We start from the raw sequence: 18,019 nt of genomic DNA on the forward strand, positions 1-18,019 counted from the left end.
TGACAGGGTTTTTCTCTGGTTTGATGTGAAGCAGCTCTATAAGCATGGGACATATCAAAATGCTTCTGACTACTTGGACCTGACCTGTCATTCTTTGTGTTCATACTGTGTTTCTCTTGATTCTGATAAAAATAGCATTGTGCTGGTCCACTCAGATGAGCAATGGCTTTAATTTTCCTAATGAAATGTGATCTTTTAAGCAGTAAGCACAGAGTATTGTATGGGCATTGTTGACAAGAGATGTTTGGAAAATAGGGAAGAGGGAAGGGATTGTATTCTTATTTCCTGGATTAAACAAAACACTACTGTAAAAGTTCTCAAATAGAAAGATTGTACTGGCATTTGGCAGTATTTTCAGAGCAGGGAAAGACAACAATTGGTGATTCTCTGCAGCTTGTACATGAAATTGTACAAAAGAACTTTACTACTTCTTGAAGAGTCCAAGGAATTTCAGTATTAGCCAATGTTGGTAACCTAACTCAAAACAACAGATGATGCAAACTGTATGGATTGAAATGCTGACTCTTCTCTCAGCTAAGGCTCACTGAGCTGCAGTTCCCAGAGTGGGGACATCAGCAGGTCATAGCAAACAGCTCCGCTTCCACAGCCACTGGAGAGGAGTCATCCATAGAACTTAATACCCTCCACCTCCAGAGGAACTTTATTCAAATATAATGTTAATCAGAAAGGTCTTTCCCCAACTTGACCTCTTTCTCTTGATTAATTCGAGAGAATTAATGAGAAACGAAGCTGGTTTGTTTTTCATGCCCAGCCCAGCCCTCTCTTTGTTATTCAATTTAGAAATGTGTCAAATATAATTAAAACTGGCAGAGGCCAAGATTAAATCAAACAAACTGTAAACATTGCTTGTGCTATTTGGTTGATGTAAAGCTTTTACTATAAAAGGCTTTTAAACAAATGAAATCAGTTATTACTGTGCTGCAGCACTGAAACCTTGATCCAAGTGTTTGAACTTTACAGGGACACTGTCAGGTCAGCTTAGATTCAAAACATAAAACATGGCTGGGATTTTGAAATTGTCTAAGAGAATTAGGTTCCTGACTTCTACTGAAAGTCAGTGTACAGTGGGAAGTGAATTGACTTTCAGCAGGAATTAGATGCCTTTGAAAAACCTATTCAGGTCCTTGTAAACAGAGGACCGTGTTCTTCATGGAGATAAATTAGTGTTACTCTTTTGACACCTACATACCCAGCAAAGCATTTGATACACAAATCTTACAAAACCTAAGACTAGCCAAAAAAACCCTAAGAGCAACCTTTACTTATTTGATTGTATTTTGGTTAGCACTAAATATTTCCTTTCAATGTGCAATAATTACAGTGTACAATAATGATATTATTAAGGGGTGGCATAACTGTAAGCCCAACTTCCAGGAAATTAGTCCATTAAGGACTTTCAGTTTCAGTCTGCCAGGCTGCAACTTGCAGTTTAACCCACTGATTTTAATGGTACTCCTGACCTGTTGAGTGCAGATTCAGAGCTCCAGTACCTCCAAGGTTTTCCCCAAAACATTTTTGCATTAAAAAACCCACACCCGTACCTCATTAGGCATCATGCAAAATCACAGCAGGCAATGGGGAAACTCGGTACTTTTGAAAGCAAGTTTCTGCCTTGTTGACTGAGGTTTTAGTGCCAAGCAATACGGCATTAAAGTTTAGATTACACAGCTTTGAAAATATATCCCTGGCTATTTGACACTATTTCCTTTAATTCCTTATCACTTTGTTAAAAAGTAGTTCAAGAAATGCGATGTTGTCTGTATTTTTATTGTATCTTATTTTTCACACAGGATGGGCATTTGTCACTCCTATGCTAACTTTTGCTTTTTTGGCACGTATATGTTTATATCTCCACATGTTTTACTTTAATAACCTGATGCTAGCTAGATGAACTGAGCTTTTTGGGATTTCTCTGTCCAATGCCTTTAGAAAAAACAACTGTAGTAGTACCATTGGACTGGAGTCAGAAATCCCTTTACAATTGTAAAAGTCTTCTTATTTATACCCAGATATTCTCTAAGAATTCTACTGGTCTCCTCATTCAACATTCAGCATGGCTTCTAGAGGGGGAACTCAATGACAAAGTCAGAGGTCTTTTAGGGACAGGATGACATCATGATACAAGATGGCACAGTCACAGAATGTACTGGTCCTTCATCTCTGAAATGGCAATTCACATCTGAACAGGGATGATTAGACAAAATTAGTACACTTATTCCCTCTTTATCTTCAGTGGACATGAAATCAGACCACAAAACTGCTACAGAGAGCCTTGCAACTGGCAGGCTTGGGTCATGAGGAAGCCAGTGCTTGAGAGAGTAGAAGGTCAGGACTGATCAACAAAGGCAGAGCTAGCATACACCAAAAAGCTCGTAGAGCCTTGCCCAATCCGTTTGATCAAGACTACATATTAGTTCCTTGCTTTCATAACCGTAGATGTTTTCAGAGCTATTGAAAATAGCTGATAAAGATTCCTCTGTGGTGATGGGTAACTGAGGCTTGGTATCATACAGAATGGAAAGGAGCAACATAACTGTCTCATGTCTTGGGAGGAGTTAAAACCATGTGAAGACCATCTTAAGGATCTGCTACTGGAATGTGTCATATTCTAAAAGCTAAATAATCTCTGTTGAATTGACTATATAGATTGTAATGTTTTACCTATGACCATCAATGTAGATATGTTTTTCTCGCCTTTGATATGCTTTCTCACCTATTTGCTATGAATATTGCCCTGTGTTTAGACTTCCAGAACCCAATTTTGAAAGTTAATTAGATATGGAAGGATTTGAGTGAAAATCCTATACGGAAGCCTGATCCTTCATTAACAATGACACAGAACTATATAATAAATGAACTTGCATGTTTTGGTTATTTGTCTAAGATGATAACGTGTATTGCCACAATCATCTGGAAAAGGGAGTAGTGTTGAGTAACTTCTGTGTTCAGTCCTCAGAGAAATCTGACATTTGCAACTAAGAGTTACTAACCATCATAAATGGGTAAGTAAGCTGCAGTTTTCAAAAGCGTAGCTGTTCTGCACAGAATGAGAGCCCTGCTTAAGCAATGAGTCAAGTCCTAAACTATTTCTGCTAGCTGGCAGCATGAGGAACACTTCTGTAATTTGGAAAGTAGTACTTCAGAGCAGTACTTTTCTCTTTTTATATCCAAGTATTTTTATTCAGTGAGGTTGAGACAAAGAAGGTCTTGGGAGAAAAAAAAGGTGTAACAATGTGATGGATCTTGGGTACTATAATATCACCTAAAATAATTCATCGGCAATTTTTGCTAATACATAACGCGCCCCCGCCCCCCCCCCCCCCCCCCCCCTGAAACAGGTCAGACTGCTTTTCTCACCAAAGTTAGGGTTTAGGAGCTGATTCAGATTTTACATGGATGCAAATATGAAGGGATACTATTAGGGATATTCCACTGCTGCACAGCTGTGTTGATACCAAAATTTGGACTAATAGCTTCAGCTTGAAGCTCTTCTTGTAACTAAGGACAGCCGGATTTGACTTTTAATCAGGACATTTCAGCTGTAATATGTCAAAAAGAGCTTGCAATACTTTTCACTATTTAAGTACAGTTGTTTAATATCTGGTTTTACTTGATTATATGAAAGGATTCCAAGAGGTATGGTTTTGTTTTCAAATTCAAATATTGCTTAAAATGAGTATTAAAATGTTATCCTACAGTATTAAGAACTAAATATAAGAACTTTTGGCCAGAATGAAGAAAAAGGATACGATATTAATTCCTAATACAAATTAAACTGAAGAGGCCATCTGCATTGTTCTGAATGAGAGAAATTAAGAACTGCATACTGGTGTTTTAAATTCCCTAAAATTGTGATATTCTGCAAAGTTTTCTAGGTGTGAGAAAATATTTAATCCTGATGCATGTACTGTTCTCTTCAGGGGGAACTGGATCAGGTCTTTTGTGACCAATTCTGCTTATTTACACTCTTATATACTGTTTAGCTTTAATACATTGCACGGTTAAAGGAGAATTAGGAATTCAGCCCAGTCTTCCTTAAATTCTTGCTAGATTTTATGTTAATTTAATCCCTTATTTCTCCAGTTACCTCATACAAAGCATGATTTCACTGTCATTAAAGATCACCTTGTTTCCTGTTTTCATATTCTTCTCACTGTTATTATTCTTCTCACTGAAGTCTGCGTTCTAGTCATAATGAACTCTTGGAGCATTTCATTGAGAAAAATAAGGAGTTAAACATTTTCTATTTCCCTAATCAAGACCCTGTCATTATCATCACCGAAAGCCAGAAAAACAGGTGAAGAATGACAGAATTACGTGAAAGGTAAAAAGGACATTGCCAAAGTGATTTTGTGATCACAGTCACTTATAATAATACACTGAATGTTGGCATAGCAATCGAATTGCATACTAAAGCCTGTTGTGTAAATTCAGTTACTAGTTGCATTACATAAGGCTGATGCTTAATTGCATCAGTCACAATTAGCATAATATGAATAAAATTTCGAAAAGTTTCTGATTCTTATTGTGGAATAATTCATACAACTCATCAGCATGGCAGTTTTCAATTTAACCTGGTATTTTTGAAACAGAAAGACACAGTGATTCAATTCTAGAAGAAAAAGTAGCCTAGAAAAAAATCACGTTTTGCAAATGGACAGAAGAAAACAAAAGTAGGATAAATGTTTATTCTATCACTTTTGACAGTATCCTTTTAAAGAGAAGACTAAATTAAATTCTAAAGGCCAAATTCTCTTCTCATTCACATCACAATAGCTCCAGAGTAGTCCTACCAACTTTCACAGAATTGATCTAGATTTACACAAATATTAATGGCAGCAAAAGCTCGCTTTTCAAGCCTAGATGTTTCACAATAGGAATACATTTTAAGAAGTGATATGTAAAATAAAATAGTTTGGTTTTTTTATTCCATTAAATTAGATCTGCAATATCACAGAGAAAGGCTGATTCCTCTTTTGGTCTCAGATAAGCTATTTTCAGAAAACACGTATGAAGAAAGTGAGATAGAAAGCTCAGAACCATCTTTGAATTAAGAATGTGTTCAGTAGACAGAGCTGGTTTCTTCCCATACCACAGATTTCATATCCTGAAATCTGTATTTCACATAAATGGGGGAGAATAGGACATGGAAAATTGATATGAAGGCTAAATTAAATTTCTCCTGCAGTGACCTGTTTGAGGAACAGAAGGAAGGGGAAGAAGGAAGGCTGAGACTGCTGCAATTTAAAGAGGAAAGACATTAAGTGACAGCCCCCAAAAAAGTGTCAGAGGTCTTCCAACAGGAGGTATGCCATTCACATCCATCCCATCCTCTGGCGACACTCTCTCCCTAGCTATTTCCACTTGACTCACGTTGTTTCTATACTTGCTGAAATGATTCACACTGTTTCACTGTTGTTACTGTTATTATTTTACCTATCCACGCTTGTCTCTGCCAGTCTGTTATTCATAATTGCTAGGGCTCCAACCCCAGCAGAGAATCCATTTTGCTTTGAATTAGAGCTCATTTGCCTTGGATAGCCATTAGCAGTTTCCGACAGCTGTTTCTGCATGATGGCCAGTGAGACTTTATTGGAGGCCAGGAAGTCTTTCATGGAGATCATCTCGCCTGACAGCCGGCGTCCGTCTGTGTCGCTCTCATTGACAACATCAGTCTCGATGGAGATGTTTCTCCGGCTGCGCACATTTCCTGGCATTACCACATTCCTCCGTGAATGAAATAATTTTCTTTGGCATCTGTGGCAGCACCTGCAGTCCAGCTTCTTTAATATCCAGTTTATGGATTGTTTGATGACAATAGAGATCACATTAAATAAGGAATAGATGCAGCACACCCCCATGAGTATGAAGACGAAATTGCCAAAGCGGTAAAGGCCTTGGGTCTCGTACTTGATGTTCTGGCTACTGACCAGATCACCGAAACCGATGGTGCTGAAGGCCACGAAGCAGAAGTAAAGCGAGTCAAAGTAACTCCACCCTTCAATCGGTGTGTACATTGCAGAGGCACAGCAGGAAATGATGAGCGATGCTACACATAAAATCAGCATGACGTAGTACACGGAGGGCTTCCAGCCTGCCAGGCTGTCCACCTCGGAGGTCCCTGAGCCCCTCCGGCCGTTGTGAGGGAGGACCCCTTTCCTCCTCAGCTGTCTTTCATGGCAGGACTTCATAACATAGGCTATGACAGTGATCAAGCGCTCCAGGAACAGGTTGAAGAACAAAATGGTCCCTGCACATCCTATAAGGCCGTAAAATATCAGAAAGATTTTACCTCCGACGGTGGCTGGGGTGGTCATGCCAAACCCTGGAAGACAAAACAGAACAGTTAAAAAAAATAAACCTATAATTACCATGTCAGGAATTTTGTCACAGAAAGAACTGGCAGCAAATCCACGTGGCACACATCAGCTCTGGGAAAAAGTGAGGACATTCTCCCAAACTGTCACCTACTTGTGCTTGACCTTGTCCCAGCAGGTTGCTAGGCTCGCTCCATCCCCTTTGTGCCTTGGATCACTTCCAGGCTTTGGGGTTATTGCAGCCCCCTCCTTCTCTCTTATGTTGCTCTGCACTACAGGTCTGATCCAGGGGTGGCTCTTACCTTGCAAGGGTCTATCCCCACCAAATCTTTGTAACCCAAGGTGAAATCTTTCTGAGCCTCCCTTAGCTCCTGCTGTAAGTGCTGCTGGCACATCAGCCAGCACTGAGCACCCACGGCAGCCCAGCCAGGGAAGCCCCGGCTGGGAGCGCACGCTGTTAAGAGGCAGCCCCTGACAGGGGCAGCAGCCCCCCACGGGGATCTGCAGCAGGCATTAGAGCTGCCCTGTGTCTCACCCTGGTGTTGGTCGCCCGTTATCAGCCCTCTTTTAAATCAGCATTGCTGAAGTTTTCCTATTTCGCTGTGTCCCACTCCACATCTCAAATCTGTGTGTGAGTCTTAACGAAAATCTCCTCTAGTCTCATTCCCTGTGGTGGGATTTCTCAGGTCAGAGGTGCTTCAGTCTTCTCTCAAATCCCACCCTTCCTAAAGCCTGCAAATAGTATGTTTATTTTGGTTACAACTATTGATAAGACAATCTTGCTTTAGCAAGATGTTACTAAAGAATAAAAAGCATGTCCGGAACATCATTGAGCAAATTTGAGTAATACTCATGATAAATAACTTTGCTGCTGTTTTATTAGGATTAATAAGGGTTTACATAACTGATCTATCAAGCCAAAACAATCTTGCTGAGAGGACAGAAAAATCATGTTGGACACAAGACATTTTTATTTGTTTCCCTCTCTTTGTAATTGTGAGATGCTAATTATAAATAAAGACATTAGGCTCTGGGAAATAAAGGAAATTATATTCAGTGTGATACACTTGTGCTTGGAAGACAGACAACTGCAGTATGAAGAGACCATGTTTCCAACAGCGCTGAATTGCACTCATCTTCCCGTCACTGGAAACCTGCTACCAGTGCAGATAGATTCCTCCCTAACACTGCTCCTGCCTCACACAGTTAAGCGTCAGCCCTCGCCTTCACCCCTCCGGCACGACCCCCTCTGAACGACAGCCCCAAGTATGGGCTCTCGAGGGTTGCTGCATCTTCGCCTGCATCCACAGCCAAACCACAGCATCCAGAGGACTTACAGGAGGCACAAGCCTCATCAAATTTCTGTGCTAGAGAGAGCTGGGCTGCAGCTCTGTGCGGTGGGGAACAGCACCACAAGACAAACCACATAGACAAAACATTCTTCGTGACAAGAACTTTTTGCCATTGTTGCCCCTGGCACACAACTATTTTCACTCACTTTCTACCTTCCCCTTCTGCTCCATGACCTGATCCCCCTATAATGCTAATTTTGATGCTTATTTTCTGTGCAGTCTGGCTTATATGCAAGTCATGACCTCCACCCTGTGGACAGACACGTAAAGGCCGATGGACGAGTGGAACCTCTCTGCAGCTGGTGCGATCTGCCCACAGCCGCCAGTGGGGAGGGAGGTGGGGGGCTGCTGAGTCCCTGGGCCCCCCTGCTCTCCGAAGAAGAGAAGCGGCTGCAGGCTGGGCAGAGGCGGAAAGGTGGGGAGCCTCTGGCACAGGGTGAAGGACAGCAGGGAGCAGCGTGCATCTCTCAACAGCATAAAGCAAATGCCCTGGGAAGAGAAATGTAGCTCAGGCTACATGCTCCAGCGTGGCATTATGCCTTAGGGCTGCTACCCACAGGACCCTCTCGGGATTCTGCCACTGGCATCACAGCTGGAACCTGGGCTCCTCGGGTTTGTTTGTTTAGTCGACTGGATTTTATCTCAGAGCTCAGATCTGCGTGGGTAAAACCCCACTAGGAAAGGCTTTACAAAGGCACCCTAACAGTCATGACAGGAAATGCATGGTGAACTAGAAATACCGAACGATGCAGAACATTGATCCAGAGAGGCAGTGAGGCTCTGACTGTGACTCTGCCCCTTGTCAACTCCTCCTTTTCAGCAGGGGCACTGTTTTGACCCCCTGGAGTAAATGTCATTTTTTGTTCATTTTTCTATTTACAAATCTCAATATGTAGCAATCAATACCAACATTTCCAAAGAAGCACTGAAATGGAAAACCTAAAAGCAGTATAAAGTTATTAATTTAACAAGTACTTTCCTTCAAAGATCATTTGTCAAATATGAGCTATAAACTTTTAGTTCCAGAAATAATTTCAATTCTTGAAATGCCTTGTATTTCCATGTATTGGGCCACAGTATGCCTGGTTAAATTTGACTATCACAGTATTACACTCGGGATTAATTTGGGATGCTGTATTATAGAGTAGGACTTGTTTGACAGTAAGTACATTTTTCTCCCAACGGACTCTTGGAGTGTTTGAAATATTGATAAATTCAAGTAAATTTGGTGAATTGTTTCAGCCAAGAAATGCAGGAGGGCAAAATTGTAAAAGGCTGAAACAGTTGAAATTAAACTAAATGTTCTCTTTTGGCATTTTTGTGATAAAAGTTTTCATTTCAAAATATCAATCACCTTTTGGTTAAAAAAAATTCAGTTGGAAGTAAAAAGGATGGAAAAAAATACTTTGAAAAATCTTTCAGATTTTTAAAAGTGTCATAATCTTAAAATGGAACACAACATTTCACTAATGATCAAATCAAACTTATCAAAAATTTAATTATATTTTATCCTTCTGAAAGACCTAAAAAAATTCTCCTCCCATACAACTTCAGGTTAAGTTTTTCTCCTACTTTTTTCCTGCTGGCATCAAACTAGAAATGCACTGCTCACTAATCTCTACTAAAGTGAATTCTTTCAAAAAGCTGTTTCATACAACAGCCTTGCAAACACTAGCTGGAAGTAAATTGTTATCCTTGGTGGAACCTGCCTCTTTTTCCCCCCAAATTTCTGTAAGGAAGAATGTGGCTCATTCATGGACAAAAAGGTATGGCAATAGGGTTTGCTCTTGTTTTGGTAAAATTACTGATGATCTTGTGCTGTGCAAACACAAAGCATCTATGGATAGATAAGTCAGTTCTTTCATGAGGTCAGTGAAAGCTCTCACACCAAAACTCTCCCTTCTAACCTAAGGACACTGAAATAAGCCTGTTGTCTGTGTGCTGGGATCATACACATTACTCGAGCATCAGAGCAGCCAGGAGCTGTTCTCTCTGAAAGCAAAGACAACGCTTAGCACAGCAATGTCTGTCCTGAGGACAGGTATTTCCATAACTCCTGGAGATATGGATATATCTCCATACGTCCCCTCTGCATCCTGGACCTGGTCAGGGATTGCGGTGGCTCTTTTGCATGGAGAGATGTGAGCAAAGGCTGCTGCAGAGCTGGGTGACTTCTCCATGTGAACCTGGGACGTGCACCCAGAGCTGGTAGCTGGGAAGTGCACCTGTGTTCCCCCATCAAGACACAGCATTAGTGCCTCACCATGTATTTTCTAGAAGATTGATGAGGCACTAGAAAAGCAGTATTTATCCCCTCTCTTCTGCTTCAGATACTCTACAGGGCAAGGGACTAAAACCCACGGATTCTCTACTTTGCTTGTGGGGTGCTACTACAGTATTTAAAAACTGAAATATTGCAGCATTTAATTTTTTTTGCAAAATTGTAATGTGAAAAAATGCCTGGCAGGTCTCTCCATAGCAGATGGTGTAGGCACCATCTGACATGGCACGTGAGATGCTGCCTACCTGACAAACTGAACCAGAGAGGAACAGGCCATGAGATATCTGAATTACTATTGACATGCTTGACTAAGGCAGCATTTTAAATCCAAAATACTTACTTTTGCAGCTGAAATATGTCAGTTTGAAGTCTTGGCACAATGGTAGGACACCTATTGCTCTGCCTGGTGTCTTTCTCCAGTCCCTGCACCATCCCAGGAGAATTGTACTTCCCCTGTTTCCTGTTGGGGTACACCAGAACTGGGCCAGCAGCCCCCATTTCCATCCCCATCACCTGTACAGGCAGAACTGCCCCTGAGCTGCCCTCTCTTTGTAACAGAGAGTACAGCCTTACAAATGACAGACTTTTGATTTCCAGTCCCTTAAAAAGTTAACCAAAGGCAGAGTCCTTATAACTTCAATGATTCCTGCAAACGCTAGAGAAAAGACTGTGCGTATAGACCGGTGATTTCATTTTTGCTGTCTTCTTGAGATAGCTAAGAGTGTCACATGCAAGTATTTCTCCACTGTAATTATAACATCAGGTTTATTCACAAACTGGACCTAAATATCTTTCATAGCTGCAAGTCATGCTCATCAGACAATGTAGCTCTTGGTATTGTCATTGTCAAATCAACTATCCAAATACATATTACAGTTGTGTTACTAAGCCTTTCTAGTTGCTTGCCTTTTCTTACAGCAAAAATGATGGGTTTAGAAGCAATTGCCATATTTTTGCTTTCCAGGAGCATATTGCCATATTTTTGGTTTCCTTTGCTTTGCAGGAGGTGGTCATCCATGCTCTATGTGCCAGCTGAGAGGTGTCAGCTGCCCTGAGATTAGAGACTTTGGGTGAGCAGGACCAAGCTGCAAGGACACAGATTGCCATACTGGGTCAGACTGCTGTCTTTGACAGTGAAAGGATTTAAGAAAGTGTGAATAGGGAAGAAAATACGAACAGAGTGATCTTTCCCTGGGATATCCTCCCATCTCTCAGAAATCAGTAGTTTGGAGGCTTTGAGGACATTACGTTTAATAATTCGATCATCAATCTTGTCAAATAATTTTTCAAATCATTTATACTGTTGGTCTCCATTAAACCTAAGGCAGTAAGTTCCCCAATGTAATTATGCTTTGTGGAAAAGAAGTCTTTGTCTATCCTGCTGCCTGACAATTCATTTCAGGCTTCCCACTTTTTGCAGTTAGCTGCAGCAATCATCATTCTCCACACACATTCTCCCTTCACTTTCCCCTTTCTGATTTTATAGACTTCTATTATTTCCTTCTTTCTCATTTCTTCCCCAGTCTGAGGAGGTCTATAACATTTAGTCTCTAGTTTTCAGTCTGCTAAGACATGCTTCTAACCAGCCCTATTACCTTTCTTATTTCTTTTCTACCTTAATAGAGTCTTTCAAAGGTAAAGGAGCAGGACCGAACTATATACAGTATTTGCAATGCAAAGGTACTTTGAATTGATGCAGGGCATACTGATGTGTTGTGCTTAGCTCTCTTTTTCATAGAAATTCCTGTTTGCCTTTTTAATTGCTATTGACCACTGAACTGATGTTTTCAGCAACGTATCCACAGCGGGTCTTAACTCCCTTGCTCAACAAATGATGGCTGTCCTGGAGCTCTTCAATGCCTGGCTGTAATTACATCTGTCTTTTTCCAAGTGCATTACTTTGCATTTGTCACCACTGAATTTATTTTTTTACTTAGTTATTCACTAATATGAGATTCTTCTACAGTTCATTACAGTCAGGTTTATAGATGACTATCCTGAATACGTCTCTGTCCTAAGGAAATGTTGTTATCTATTTATTTACCTCTTTTCTTACATTGTTTATGACTGTTGAAATGTGCAGGTGTCAGTAAAGAGCCTCAGAGACCGTGTTCTTAATGTGCTTCCATTTTGAAAACTGAATATTGATACCTAGACTTTTCTGCTATTCTTTTTAAACAGTTATTTATCAATGATAGGACTCCACTTTTCATCCCATTAAAGTTTTATTTCTTTAGAGGCCTTCATGAGGACGTTTGTGAAAAAGCTTTTTGAATGTCCAGGTACACTGTTATTTTTGTGCAACATGACTTCCCTCTGCAAAAGCTGTATCGCCTTTTTGAACATCCCAACTAATTACATTCTTGTTTAAACTTTTCTAATGTGCCTCTGTGGAAGACAAGACTTACTGGCCTATGGTTTCCAGGAACATTTTTGCCACCTTTTCTACAAATTGTTGTTACATTTGCTATCATTTCTCCTCCGTGCACGAAAACTGATTTTAGGCTATAAACCACACTTAGTTAAGTAGCATTTTCATGTTTGAGTTCTTTTATAAGTCCTCCATGAAAAACTTCAGTCCTAGCAGTTTGAAAGAGATTACGCAAATAGGAGAAGTAGAGGAGAAACCAACAGTCAAATATGTAGAAGGGAAATTACTTAGTGAGCGATTAGAGCAGCAGTCTGATCCACGCAGTGTAACAGTGAAAGAGCAAGAAGTTAAATTGGCAGAATGGGAAGCAAATACAGAATGAAATTATGAAATCATATAAAAGGCTGACACTTGGAGTTTATTTGAAAATAAAGATTGCTTCTTGTGATGAAGAAACAAAAACAGGAAACAACTGCAGGAAAAAAAATGCTAGTGATAATTTTTTATGGTATGAGAGAATGCTGATGAAATTTAGTGAACTTTATTTTACAAGTTGGGTGACATTTTTTGAAAAAGAGTTTTTTCAAGTAGAAATCAAGATTGTAATTAATCAAGTGGGAATCTGATAATTTTGAGTGTGGAAAATTGAATGGTTTTAAGGTACTGAAAAGTGTTTCAATTGATTTGTTAGATATGTCTGCGGATATGGCACTATATTATCACCATTGATAGATATGCATGACAAACCCTAACTTTACCAGCCCAGCAATGAAGAAGGCCTCCTTAGTAAAAACTTCAGATTTCTATTCTGAAATCAGTATGATACTGATTTGCCTGTGTCCCATGATCCATTGATTACTACAACTGGGTATTATCTTTCCTAATATTCAGCTGAACTGAGCAACTACATCCCTTGTAGTTTTAATTTTCCTTCAAGTATTGTGGGGTTTTTTCCACATGCTGCTTAAACAAGGATTCAGATTTGTTTGCTGAATATTCACACTAATTCTGAATTTCTCTGTAGCAGAGCTACATTTTCAGAAGTTGGAAGGAATTTAAATTCCAAGTAGAGTCAGTAAAAATTTTCTAAAGCACTGCACACCTCCTACGCAAAACAATTTTGTCTTGGCATCAAAACTTCTGTCTTGCAGATTGTTATTGCAAAGTCCTCTAAAATCCACCTGTATGTTCGGGTTATATTGTATGCATATTCCAAAAGGATATAGGTTACTTATACAAAAGAACAATTAAAAAGTGTAAACTCAACAATAGTATAATATAATGATGCTTCATGATTTCCTGAAGGAAGTACTGAGTATAACCAAAGAAAAGCAAGCAGCTGTAATTCTTAATGGTCAGTTTGATAAGAAGGACTGAGGTCCAACAGGAAGTGCTCCTGAAGAAGAGTCCTCTGACAGAAGGTAAATATTGACTAACATTAAGAAAATATTGATCTCAGTCTAACAATAGCATGTTTATATTGAAAACTAACAAGAGGAAAGAGGCATCAACTTTCTATAATTAATCAACTCTACAACTTTCTATGATTTCTTTTCTGTTATAAACCACTCCAGTGCTACCAACTGCTGTAATCGTTTCTCCTGGATCATTACCCACACTCATCTCCCTTTTCCTGGTGGTACACGGTTTGGCATGTGTTTTAATTCTGGATGTCCTGACAGTCACAGGTTACAGTAATTAAACCTTCAGTTTTCATTTCCTGGTATGCTTGATGCCGTGAAAGAGTGTGAGAAACAGGTCCTCAATCCTAATCCCTCATGAATGAAGCTTGGAGCGCTGAATATAGAGTGTGCGTAGGAAGACTAGGACCAGTTAATTTTGAATCATGAGATTGGGTCTTTCTATTGTTCTGCAAAATACCTCTCTTTTCTGAGAGGTTTCATTTCCTTTTTGAATGTGTGCAGTTCGCTGCTCCTGCCTTTCCCCCAAAGAGGAAGTGGGTAGAAAGAGGGGGTAACACTATAGCAACAATAATGAATCATTTTGATGCTAGAAATATAATCACGGAACAGCTTTCCAGTTTAGCCTACGATCAGAGCTCTTTGTCTGTGATGTTGTGGCTATATTCCTAATGCATTTTCTGTTTATTTGATTAACTCTTTTCCTTGTTTTTCTCTATCAGTTCTACTTTGGTCATGACTCACTGGGGAAATGATGAATTTCACCAGTGGAACAGTCACTGGAAAATGATTGAGGATTGTGACAGGTATGAACCAAGCTAAATAGGACCAAGACTTTCAACTGCCGTGAAAAGATCCTCAAGAAAATAGTAATTAGGAAAGAGAAATATAGAAAGTCTTAGATACCTGCAAAGATGCTGACCCTCCTTCCCTCAGACACATTCTGCACTGAACTATCTACGTAAGGACATTTTGTGCTTCTAGAAGAGAGGCAGAAGAAGCAACTCTAAGAGAAGCTGTACTTCAAAGACTTTATCGAGAAAATGTCCTGTTCCTACAGTGTACAGACACTAATAATTTGGCAAAATTCACTTCTGCCATGATAGCCTATTCTGGTGCTGTTGGAGCAGAATAAGTAGTCCTAGGAAAACTTTAGTTCTGCTGGTGTAATTGTCACCTATAGGAACACTTGTAGGAAGAGCGAAAGCACTCTCAAATCCTGTCACATCGCTCCCCTTATGACACTGCTACATCAGCAAGCTTGTAACAGAGTCCTGTTCTGGAAAGGAACAAGGACATTAAGTCCTTCCCAGGAAGAGAAGAAAAAGACACATTTCTGTGAAGAATTTCACTGTGTGAGAGGAGACGCCCATTGAAGCAGGCACGGTGCTGTCACAGCTGCCTGACAGCACTAAACTTGGACTTGGGTCCAATTTCTGATATGAAAAAAAATGTCTAGTATGGTTCATTTTGCTAAGTGTATGCAGAAAATCACGCACACACATGCACACACCCCCCTCTGTGATTCCTCTTCAGTGGAAGCTTGGCATCTGAACTGTGTGGCTGTCTGGTGAGACATACGTTCCTACATTTTGTCAGAACCATTCATTTCAACATCTTGACGCTCTCTCTCACTACGAGGGGAAAATGAGCTTAGCCGCGTCCTGAAACTCTCTGTTACTGCAACAATTATTTGACAAAATAATATTTTATCACGGACAGCCTGGCGTTTGGTAGCATGTATTTCATTGGCAATGCTACTTTCTCAGGCAGATGGCTACATGGTGGAGAAGGGCTCAGCCTGCCCAGGAAGGCAGGGGATGTATGGCTATAACAGCACTCCTTTGTGCTATATGCTCTTCTGTTTCCAGATCTGCCTGCCTGAGTGAGCTCTGTGCCTCCTGCCCCGGCATCCCGAGCACTCTGCGGAGCAGTGAAAGCTGGAAATGTCTCCAGGGCTATTAGAGCTGAGTCATATCCACAGATACACAGCTACGCTGAGTGACCGACTGCTTGGTGACCTGGGGCCCTGCCTTAAGGCCACTGCTGCTGCTTCCTTCTGCGCTGGTCTGCACCCGCAATGTTGTGCTCAGGCAGGCTGAGAGAGATGTGACCTTCTGCAGAGCTCATAGCAGGATGAAGTCCATTCTTAAAGGGCAATATTGATGTTGAAACTAATGATACAAGATGTCTTGATGAAACAATAAATATAGTTACCCAAGTAAAATCTACACTTTCTCATATATATTGAGATTTTTTTTCCCTCTCTAACTTGTTTGGAGAGTTCTCAAACCTGGAAGACAGCACTCTCGCCACCGTTTCGCTGACGCTGAAAGACTGGAGGGAGATGCTGCTTCAAGGACTGCACGAGTCTTGTGCTAAGTCTGTGCCACTGTGGGGATATGAAAGACTTGTGTAAAAGATTGCACATAACATCTCTTTGCCTCTGAGAACAGCCTTCTGAGAACCCAGTCTTGTAACACAGATGTAGGTTAGTGTCACGCCAAGTGTGTGAACAGGACTTTGAGGGTAGAAATAGCAAAATCCTGGGGCTTTTGTGGATTTGGTTTTGGCAAGCATAAGAAAAGCTGGTTCTGTGTTAGTGTATGTGAGGCAATGACTGTATTTAACACAGTGAAGTTCAGCTCACAGTGAGTCACTGTTAAAACTAGTCTGCAGATCTAGATACCTGTTACTGCCCTTCTTCTCTCATTTCACATACATAAACCACATGTTCTGCCTTGAACAGAAACCTAGCTTAAGAAAAACTTCCAATGTTAAGAAATCTAAGAGACTTAAGTAGAAAAAATGCTAAAGGGACAACATTGGATGAAAAATATAATAAAAATTCAATTTTAATAGACAACATCTTTATGGGTCTATTAATACCTCTGTTATACTGTGTAGCCCTTAAATAACACATGACTCTTTGGGAGAGAGAGCCTCTGTAATTTTTATTATTGTAAGTTTTTCATATAAGATAATTTATGGAAACCTTGCCATTCTGCTTTATATAATTAACGTTATATTTTATATAAGGTTCATTCCAGGTCTTGTGTAAGAAATGTACACAGCCTTGTTACAGCTCCTGTGCTATCATGAATTCCAAGTATAAATATTTTATGCCTACCTTCTGGTTTACCTTTATAATTTTTATGTAGTTTTTGAAGCCTGAGGTGCTATGCCTTATGACTTTCCATCACCCCTAGATAGATTTGTAAATGTGTACACCTTTTGTGTTACTATAGGGATAGGAGAGGGCTCGGTTTTGAAAATACCATATTATTATTTTCAAATGTTTTTGTGACTTATTGAACAGTCATTTAAAGGTTTGTGTAGTTTTTAGTTAGTCTTAAAACATAAAAACATTTATCTAATTAAATAATCTAAATTTTATTAACATATTTGTATTTAATATTTAATTAAATACTAATTGTGATATGTCATATGAAAAGGTACTCGAGCCCTATATATGGGTGCAACACCACATCTGGTCCAGCCTGAACACCCACCAAAGCCAGCCATCAATATTTTGGCAGGCTCTAAAAGGCAGAATAGTATCGGTAACTCCGCTGGGGCTGCAGGAGTGTTTGAGTGCTCGATTACATCTACACTGATACTTCCCAGCCCCTGGGAAGACACCAGGTTCCACCTCTCTGCTCCATAGAAACATCCAGCCCTGATGGTGACACCAAGCCCAGCTTCGGCGGAGCTCACAGCCCTCTTTGGGTGCAAACCTGCACGTGCGTGGCCCCAAGACACCCTGAAACCCTGTGCCGAAATGTGCTTAGCAGCTGATACCTTGGTATGGGTACTCTAATAATGACGAGCGCTAGTTCTGTGGACAAGTAGCCTCAACCGCAGTTCAACGAGTGAAGCTGTTAGTGCTCCTGTGCTGCCCGTCTCAGGCCTCTGGCAGAGGCTGCACCCTAAGGCTGCTGTCCGAGTCTACTGGGAACCAGCTTTTTGCTCTTTCTTTTTGGAGAAATGAAAGCCCTACATTTTACAGTAAAAAAATAAAGTTCTATTTGATGCCTCAATAAAAGAAGGATGCTGCAGTGGTAGTGTTTCTCTTGTTCAAAGTAAATGCATTAAAAATAATTATACTGCTATGTGCTGGAGGGATGCCCAGCCTGTGCCTCGAGGGGAGGGTGTGCCTGTTCATCCAGCCTGACTGCACCAAAACCAGGAGACTCATCTGACCCTGCCACTAACCCAATGCATCGCCTAAGTCCTCTCCCCGGGGTGGATGCCAA

The 18,019-nt window shown here is 40.5% G+C and overlaps 1 protein-coding gene across 1 annotated transcript in view; it reads right to left on the reverse strand.

Annotated features, from left to right (window-relative positions):
* Positions 1–5,453: 5,453 nt before the first annotated feature.
* KCNK13 (potassium two pore domain channel subfamily K member 13) overlaps positions 5,454–18,019 on the reverse strand; it is a 67,091-nt gene continuing 54,525 nt past the window's right edge. Inside the window, exon 2 of the mRNA XM_059819894.1 lies at positions 5,454–6,346. Coding sequence (XP_059675877.1) covers positions 5,454–6,346 — 893 coding nt within the window. The remainder of the gene's footprint in view (positions 6,347–18,019) is intronic.

The sequence above is a fragment of the Gavia stellata genome, chromosome 7 (assembly GCF_030936135.1).
Source record: "Gavia stellata isolate bGavSte3 chromosome 7, bGavSte3.hap2, whole genome shotgun sequence".
NCBI lineage: Eukaryota > Metazoa > Chordata > Aves > Gaviiformes > Gaviidae > Gavia > Gavia stellata.